This window comes from Bombus flavifrons, chromosome 17 (assembly GCF_040668555.2).
Source record: "Bombus flavifrons isolate JBK064 chromosome 17, iyBomFlav1_principal, whole genome shotgun sequence".
Lineage (NCBI taxonomy): Eukaryota > Metazoa > Arthropoda > Insecta > Hymenoptera > Apidae > Bombus > Bombus flavifrons.
Window position 1 is genome coordinate 6,281,566 of NC_138458.1, and position 8,977 is coordinate 6,290,542.

Consider the following 8,977-nt stretch of genomic DNA (forward strand, 5'->3'; position numbering starts at 1 on the left):
TAATTTTCCCTTGCGATTTTATCAGAATTTAGATACTACATCTATTACTTCAATCTCTTCCAAATATTTCATCTACAATGTTCCGCTTATGTAATAAATCACTCATAAATAGTATTTGAGTGACAACATTTTTCAGGGCTGATATATTTCGACTGATGTTATATATTGGACATGTTATAAACATTGCATGACAGAAAATTTTATTAAATTCAATAACTAGAAAATTAGAAGTTTATAAAATACATGCGATAATGATAAATGCAATTAATCCAGATAAAATAAAATCTTTAATTTTTTGATTACATTACGCAAAAGTTTTGTATATACGTATGTAAAACAATTATCATTATATATGTATATACTATATGCGTATATGAATCAATTATTACTATATAAAGAAACATTAGACTATAAAATAAAACGAAGGGAACAGAATATTATTTTTAAATATTTGATTTTATCATAAAATAAACGATGAATACAATGAATTTACAACAAATTTATTCATTATTCGATACGTGGAAATTTTCGTTATTTTAATTTGTATCATTTACATATGTGTTCATGAACTATATATTTACATATGTATAATATAAATAAGCATTTCAGTTATAAGATATCAATTCAAAATTATAACTTTTTAAATTATCCTACAAAATACATATAACTTAATTCGTAATAACTAATTATCGTTTTGAAAAACATGTCAATAATTTAATATTATGTTCATAGATATGTATTAAAACAATTAAATTTGTCGGAAATAATTTTATAGAATTGGAAATGTATTTGTACTCATGTGATAATAAGAGTATGATTGTATGACGTTGTGATCATCCGATATTACGTCACCGTTATTCTCCTTTCATTTTCATACCGGCGTTCATTCTATCGTCAAACACGTTCGGTGCACATTTATGCATTACAAGTGATATATTTATTGTGTGAAACTGAATTTTAATTGATCGTGTTCTAAAAATTTATAATTATCAATTACTTCCTCTGGCAGTCGAGAAGTGTATAGTATCATTTTGAAAACGTATGTTTATAAAATAAAATGCGAATTATGTCTTCTATTTCTAGACCATATTTTGCACGCATTTAAAAAAAAATATTTTGTTAAATATTTATTCTATTTTTGTATCGACAAAACTTCTTCATAACGTGATGATTATATACACGGAATGTCGATAATTCCAATCAAGTAATCAAAATTAATCAATCATACTAATATATTACAATACAATGTTAATATCGACATTATATAATATTTAACAAACTAAATTGTTTTAGTCGAGAATTAATTTTTCCAATAATACTACTTAGTATTAATGAAACCTAATCAATCTTAATAATTAGATTTAAGAATATTTGACTTTTAGAAATTTGATGTACAACTTTTACGTTCGCGACAAGGATAAAAATAAAAAAGAATTCCGGTTGAAAATAATCTAGAGCATAAATTTTCATGGTTTTATTTTCGGTAATCGTGGAAACTAGATTTAAATAAAGATATTGGTACGGCTTCTTGTCCTCGTTCGTAATTCCCGTACTCTCTATTCTCTATATAGAACTCACGCACGCACAAATACCATCTCGTTTATACTTAGGGTTCATAGTACTGTTATGCCGCCCCTGATTGCATACTGAAACGCATGCAATGCGCAGAGTATCCACAAGTATCGTGGCCAGCGTCTGCTGCGTTAGCCATTTAGTAGTACATGGCACTAGCATAAAATGTGAAATTTCTCTAAATATTTTTACAAATTTGTTTCTTAAATTTTGCTGTAAAAGTTACGCAGAGAAACCCAACAGACCTTACGAGTTTATTAAATTTTTGGCGGAACTCTTCGATTTTTCGTCATATCCTATTCCTTATTGTATTAGTCTACCATCGTGTGTACAGAAATTAGGGCGTGAAGAGGTTCGTTCCGTTCAATTGGAATTTACAAAAGTTTAAAAAGAGAATACATGATAAGATAGACAGTATACATAACGATGAATTCTCGAAAGTCCAATGAATAAGTTACTTATCTCTACACGATTATCATATGATTAAATTGTTAATTACGCTATAAATATTGTATTTTTGATTCGTTGTTTCTGGCTATATTTTGTTTTCTGTATTCTCCTTTTTTAACCTTCGAGCACATTTTAGCAACATGCTAGTGCTTTACAGGCATTAAACCTATACCTCTAAAATTTTCTTAAATAATAATATGAAATAACATCAAACATGACTAGCTCAGAAATAATTCGGCACACCTCTAATTGTTCCTTGGAGATTATACGAGTATTCATGAATATTTTATAAACATAGTGATTTGTAATCTAAAGTTGTAGTAATGTTATTGACCAATAATTTTAATATAACTAATGAAAACCAGGTAAACTTTTGTCAATTTCTGTGTAGATTATTAACTCATATCTATAAATTAATATTATTAAAAATACAGTAGCGCTTATGAAAGTGAATTCGAATAGTGCTATTTTTAATTTTGATATTACAGTTTTACAAAGTATTATCAGAAGTATGTGCAAATATATTTTTATTTAGTTCAGATAGAGTATTAATGTACATACGATTCTGTGACTTTTGTTAAAGTTCATACTTATCTTTCGTTACACATAGATGTAAAATATAGCATATATCTTTTATGTAACATTTTACATCACTAATGGCAATAATAAGATATTGGCATATTCTGTTCAATAGGTTTTTTATGGACCTAACACTGAAACAATAAAAAATGTCTAGAAAGCGTGCTAGAGAAGAAACTATGTTGAATTCTACAACGTATTTGAATATTCAAAATGGAGAGGATGCATCTTGCTCCAAGAAAGATTCGCCTGTTTATCCTGTAAGTACTACTTAATTCTTATAATTACTTATAATCAAAATTTGTTGAAAGTGTACTTGTTCAATAAGGAAGATACAATCTGTTTGTACTACGTTATCATTTAATTGATATGTTGCCGATTTAATATAATGTTTATTATATTCAAGATTTTATATTAATATATATATATATATATATGAAATACATATCTCATATACCTATGTGCTAGTTACACATGTACATGCGAATAAAATTTACATACAAATTTTGCTGGGGCTATGGGATTATCTTTAATCATGAAGAGATAATATAGAAGCAAAAATTATTTATGATAATGGTATGACATTATGCAAGATCATAAGCATATTTATCTTAATATAATACCATGAATACTTGATTCTTTAAATAGTCTTATCGAAATACTTTATGAACAAGTATGTGAACATAGGTTCTGAAACATATTCTCTGTACTGAAATATTTAGCAGACAGTATCTCAACATTAAATTCAATGCAAATCTATTTTTTTAATATATGAAAAAGTTTTATATATATTTTAAAAAGTATTTTAATCTCCTAATAGAAACATCAAGATCTTTAAAATAATCTATATTTAAAGAAATTTAACAGGTAGATTATACATATGTATACATATCTGACAAATAAATTCACTCGTATTGTTCTTTTATGGAAAATTTATTTTTCATAATATTAACAGCTAGTGACAATGACTTGGGGGACCAACAGGAATTCAAATAATGAGTCAGGTCAATTTTCGCTGAAAAAGTATAATAGCGAAATTTCTGTTTCCCACAAAGAACTTCCAGTGAGTCAAAAATTTTTTTTTTTTTTAATAATTTTTATGTTAACATATGTAATACAATTAAATTTTTATTTTTTATTTTGTTTCTAGAAGTAAATACAAGTATTTTTTGTCTTCATTATTATTAAAATCAAACAAATTAAAGATCTATGATTAAGTAGGCTTTTATTACTTATTATATTCAACTTTTCAAAAAAGTAATTGAAATAATGTTCTTAATAAATTTCTATGAATTTTCCTTGATTATATATATATATATCTATATCCCTTTTTTTTTGTTGTTTCATACCTCACTTTCATTTTTATTGTATAATTTACATTGTATTGAATTTATTGCAGTCAATTTGTAAGGAGGCTCCCTTTAGTGATGATCCAGAAGCACTTGCCGAAAGAAATGCATGTGATTATAATATTCGTATTACATTAAAAATGGCAAGAAGTAGTAAAGGTTAGTAGAAATGAATTAGATATTTGTGAAATTTGGTAATGGGAACTTTTGAATAATACATATAATGCTAATAATCTGTAATAATATAGCTCCTAGGAAAATCAGAGTCTATGCAGATGGTATTTATGACCTATTTCATCAAGGGCATGCACGACAACTTTTACAAGCAAAAAATATTTTCCCTAATGTGTATCTTATTGTGGGAGGTAAAGAAATAAATTTCAAAATTTTGACATGTAACATGAACTTTGCATAACATTAATAAAAACAATTTTTATTATTTTAGTTTGTAATGATCAGTTAACACATAGCAAAAAGGGAAGGACAGTTATGACAGATGTTGAGAGATATGATGCAGTAAGACATTGTCGTTATGTAGATGAGGTGGTTAGGGATGCACCTTGGGAACTGGATGATGAATTTCTTACAAAGCATAAAGTAAAATTAACTGTAAATTATTTTTTTAAAAACATGTTTGTCGAATGTTAAAACAGTTCAACATTTAACATTTTTCAGATTGACTTTGTTGCTCATGATGATATACCTTATATGACAGATGATAGTACAGATGTTTATGCAGGCCTGAAAGCTAAAGGTATGTTTGTGGCTACACAAAGAACAGAAGGAGTATCAACGTCAGATATTGTTGCAAGAATAGTTAAAGATTATGACATTTATGTAAGAAGAAATCTTGCGCGAGGCTACAGTGCCAAAGAACTTAATGTTTCTTTTCTCAATGCAAGTATATGTTTTTTAAACGCAATATCTTTTTTAAGCAATGATACTTCATCGAATAAGTTATATATTTACAGGAAAAGAAATTCCGCTTACAAAATAAGTTTGATGATTTAAAAGATAAAGGTAAACGGGTGATGGAGAATATTGGCGAGAAACGTATGGATATGATTAGCAAATGGGAAGAAAAGTCACGAGACTTTATTGATGCTTTTCTACTCTTGTTTGGAAGAGAAGGTAGATTGGTGGGTAGTATTTATGGATTAATTATTTTGATAATTACTTTGTACTCAGTATTAATGATACACTGTGAGATATGCATTATAGATATATCCATTATAAAAGAATAAATAATATTTAAATTAACTGATATATAATTACTTTTTTTAACCTAAATTGTTCATAAGGCTTTTTTCAATGCAGTATATGCATAAGTATAGAGGAAAATATCTTCTTTATACATCTGTAGTTTATATACAATGGTGTCATATATATGTATTTAATCTAATTTTTTTTGTTTATTCTTTTGTTTATTCTACTCAAGAAACTACGAGTCGTACAAATTTTAATGAATTTCTAATTTCTTTTTTTTTGCAGTCAACGATTTGGAATGAAAGCAAAGGACGTTTGATGCAAGCATTATCTCCTCCTGCAAGCCCAAAAAGAGATGGTAGTCCGAATGGCAGTAATAGCAGCAATAATGATGAAGATCAGACAAGGTACATCACAGCATTCGAGTCAATTGACTAACATGCAACACCACTTCATTCTGTACTGCTTCTATATGAAAACCTTCAATACTTCACACCATCCATTTGCAGCATGTTATGTTAGTATATAATTTCACTGTTAAATACATTAGATAAATTTTAAGCAATAACACACAATTTAACCAATGCTTGTTGTAAAAAAATGTGTTTTACTTTCTTCCTTTTCTCTGTGTACATAATATATGTATAGTTCATAACTTGTCTGGTATTATCACAAATATTTTTTTTTTTTGAATACATCGTAAATATTAAATATGGAAATGTTATTTACTTAATGATTGATCCAAACTAATGTAATTAATTTATATGATTTATGTTGCAGTCCACCACCAAAAAAGACTGGCCGTTTTGAATATTCACAGAGTAATTATTATTTAAGCGATGATTACAGCGATGATGAAGAAGAAAATTTGCACTCCAAATGATAATGCTTTTTTTCAAAAACACATTCTTTATTTTGACCAAAAATATCGTGCAATCTCCCAAAAAATGTTTAAGGATATTTTATTACGTTTATGTGATTTGAAGATATGGATTATAATATTATGCTTAATAGTATTTTTATGGTATGATTTCATACTATATACGATATAAAATTATCTATTATAATGTTTTCATTCAATCCAGCCATGGATTATTATATATTAATTAAATTATATATATGCACGAATATTGAGAAATCATACAAATAACTTAAAACATTCGTTGCAACTATCTTTGAGAGTTTCGTTATTGTTGTATTATTAGTAAGTTCCTATATTCTGAACGATACTTCATCATTCATTTTGAGTTTCATGCTATATAAGAACTATTAACAGTCAAAAGACATATTTTCACCTCGTGCAAAAGAATCTGTGGTTCAAATATTCTATCAACAATTTTTAATAATTTTCAGTTCTTTTGTTACTAATTTTATATAACATTTTTTTTATACATGTTACCTCATAATTAATTACTTATGTACTATACATTTGCAGTGAGTACCTTCGCTGTAATTAGTATTAAATCATATTTTTATTGAACATACTTAGTGTTGTTTATAAAAAGTTAGTCTATATGAAATTAATATTTATTTATATCATAAACCTTATATTATTAGTAGAATGCCAGTAAGAAAATATGAAGAAAATGAAAAACTTGAATATGAACTTAATTTGTTGTATTAAGGGTATTAAAGAATTTGAATAGGATTATACAAATTCAAATATATTAATTTTATAAATAATTGTTCTTGTTTAATCAAAGAATATTTATAAAGAAAGATGCAAATTTGCAATTTATTTTTAATAGTAAATATGTAGTAAGATTTCGATAAAAATCAATGAATAAAAACTAATCAAAATGAATATAGGATTTTAATTTGAATAAGAATATACCACATAGGAATCATTTTGAAGATGGTGCTTTTATTTGGATATATCCAGATATAATAACGCTGGAATGGTACAACCACTTTTATATTTTTAAACCATAACGTAGTTTTATAATATTATATTTATGAAATATTTGAATAAAATATTTTTTTAATATATAAATGAAATATATGATAAAGATATTTTTTCTTATTTTCGGTATGTAGCATCCACAATAAAGTAATTTTTAACATGCAAATTAGGAAGTTTGTTAATAGCATATAGTTCCAGGGGTAAAATATGTATTAGATGGATTTTAGATGTAAATTTGGAATTTAACATGAAATGTATGAAAGATTTAAAAAACAAGAGATGTATATAAATTCGTATACATTGAAGCGCTTCTGTTTCTTAAAGAAGTACCAATCGTGCCTGAGTTTGACACCTTTTATTTAAATGCATATAAAATAGTACATCACAAGTATGTCACAGAAGATTTTTAAGTATGTTAAATGTTTACTTCCCAATGTAACTGATGCATAAATTAGTAACATGTAATGATATGTGATAAGATGTAGTATACTTTCGATATCTTTTTTTAACGAATACATTCAAGAATGATTAGACACGCACAGTTTTACGATCGATAAAATGAATTTATGTAATTTCGACGGTTCATTTTAATTTTTTGAAACGAAAATCTAGTATCGACATTGGCAGAAATTATATTTACTTAAATGAAGATGCAAGATGTAGTAATGTTCCATATTATTTCTATAACAGAAAAAGTAAAAGTTGTTCAATGAAACATTACAAGTTGTAAGTTAAATCGAATAATACTAATTAACTATATAATATATAATTGTAAGTTTTGTATATTAGTATATATATAGATTGCTATATTGTTTAAAGATTTGTCTGATTCCAGCACTTGTATTTTTCTTTTATCCTTTAATATAAATATGTCGCAATACTCCAATTCATGGAAAAGGTAATATACATGTTAATTATATATGTATAAATGTATATTACAATATAATGTATTTATATCTAGAATAGTAAAAGAGATAAATAAAAGATATTTTTTATCCACATGATGACATGCACATAGATACGATGATACAACGTATGAATGTGGAAGAGCGAAGAATTTCCATGAGAGATCCGTGTCAGGTGACAGTGAATTAAACGGAGGTTATTGATAGTAGGATTGATTATCTGATTGTTAGAATGCACGTGTAGATTTATATGCACGAGGCCACGTAAAAATTTGGTATTGCATAAATGTGTGAATGAAGGTAGTTAATGGCAGGAAGAGGAAACGGAATCCAGCGACGGATATTATTATACTTTTATTTATTTTATTTTATTCTATTTTATTAACATGTTAACTACCTCGGCGAACATTGACGACGCACGTTTTAATAAATTTCTTAGAATGATTTCATAAGATAAAATCAAAGAACTAAAAGATTATCAACAATGTGAATGATTTAGATAACATTGTCAGAGAAAAGTGTGCAAATACAATATAACATTTTGCATAAATTATATGTTATGGTGTAGTATATTTTAATCTATTGCGTATCCTAGCGCAAAACATATGAAAATTGCGTGGTAACTGGCGTGTTGAACATTATTTTACTATTACACAAAACTTTTACGTATTTCACGGAAAAAGGCACATGATCTCTGTCATCTTACTTACACGTACATATGTATCATAAATGATAAAATGATAATAGGCTATTAATTGTATTGACTATTTTGTATTGTGTCAATCATTTTTTGTATGTTATTTCTTTGAATATTGCTTTTGAGTCGCTATAATTACAGTTAATCGTTATAGTTTTACTGTTTCAGAAGTTTAAACGCTTGAAAAATGGTAGCGTAAATTTGTCAATGCTACCATCCATTTGGAAAGAAATCTAATAATGCCATAAATCTAAGTTACTTTTAAATTTGCAACATTTTCTTTGTTAAATTGGAATTTATATTGCGCTCTTGTCAA

General features: G+C 26.5%; 1 protein-coding gene across 6 annotated transcripts; it reads left to right on the top strand.

Annotated features, from left to right (window-relative positions):
- Window positions 1-872: 872 nt before the first annotated feature.
- On the top strand, window positions 873-6,636 carry LOC138188824 (choline-phosphate cytidylyltransferase A). 6 transcript variants are annotated; one of them, XM_069130958.1, is made up of 11 exons: window positions 1,646-1,924; window positions 2,180-2,387; window positions 2,717-2,861; window positions 3,557-3,664; window positions 4,001-4,109; window positions 4,199-4,315; window positions 4,396-4,547; window positions 4,626-4,847; window positions 4,922-5,089; window positions 5,442-5,563; window positions 5,937-6,636. In XM_069130958.1, the coding sequence occupies exons 3-11, from the start codon at window positions 2,751-2,753 to the stop codon at window positions 6,037-6,039; spliced, it is 1,212 nt and encodes a 403-aa protein (XP_068987059.1). In that variant the 5' UTR covers window positions 1,646-1,924; window positions 2,180-2,387; window positions 2,717-2,750; the 3' UTR covers window positions 6,040-6,636. The 6 variants fall into 6 exon arrangements, 5 of the variants coding, with proteins under 5 accessions (XP_068987061.1, XP_068987059.1, XP_068987060.1 ...); XM_069130960.1 differs by lacking the exons at window positions 1,646-1,924; window positions 2,180-2,387 and adding an exon at window positions 873-1,039; XM_069130959.1 differs by lacking the exon at window positions 2,180-2,387.
- Window positions 6,637-8,977: the final 2,341 nt, after the last annotated feature.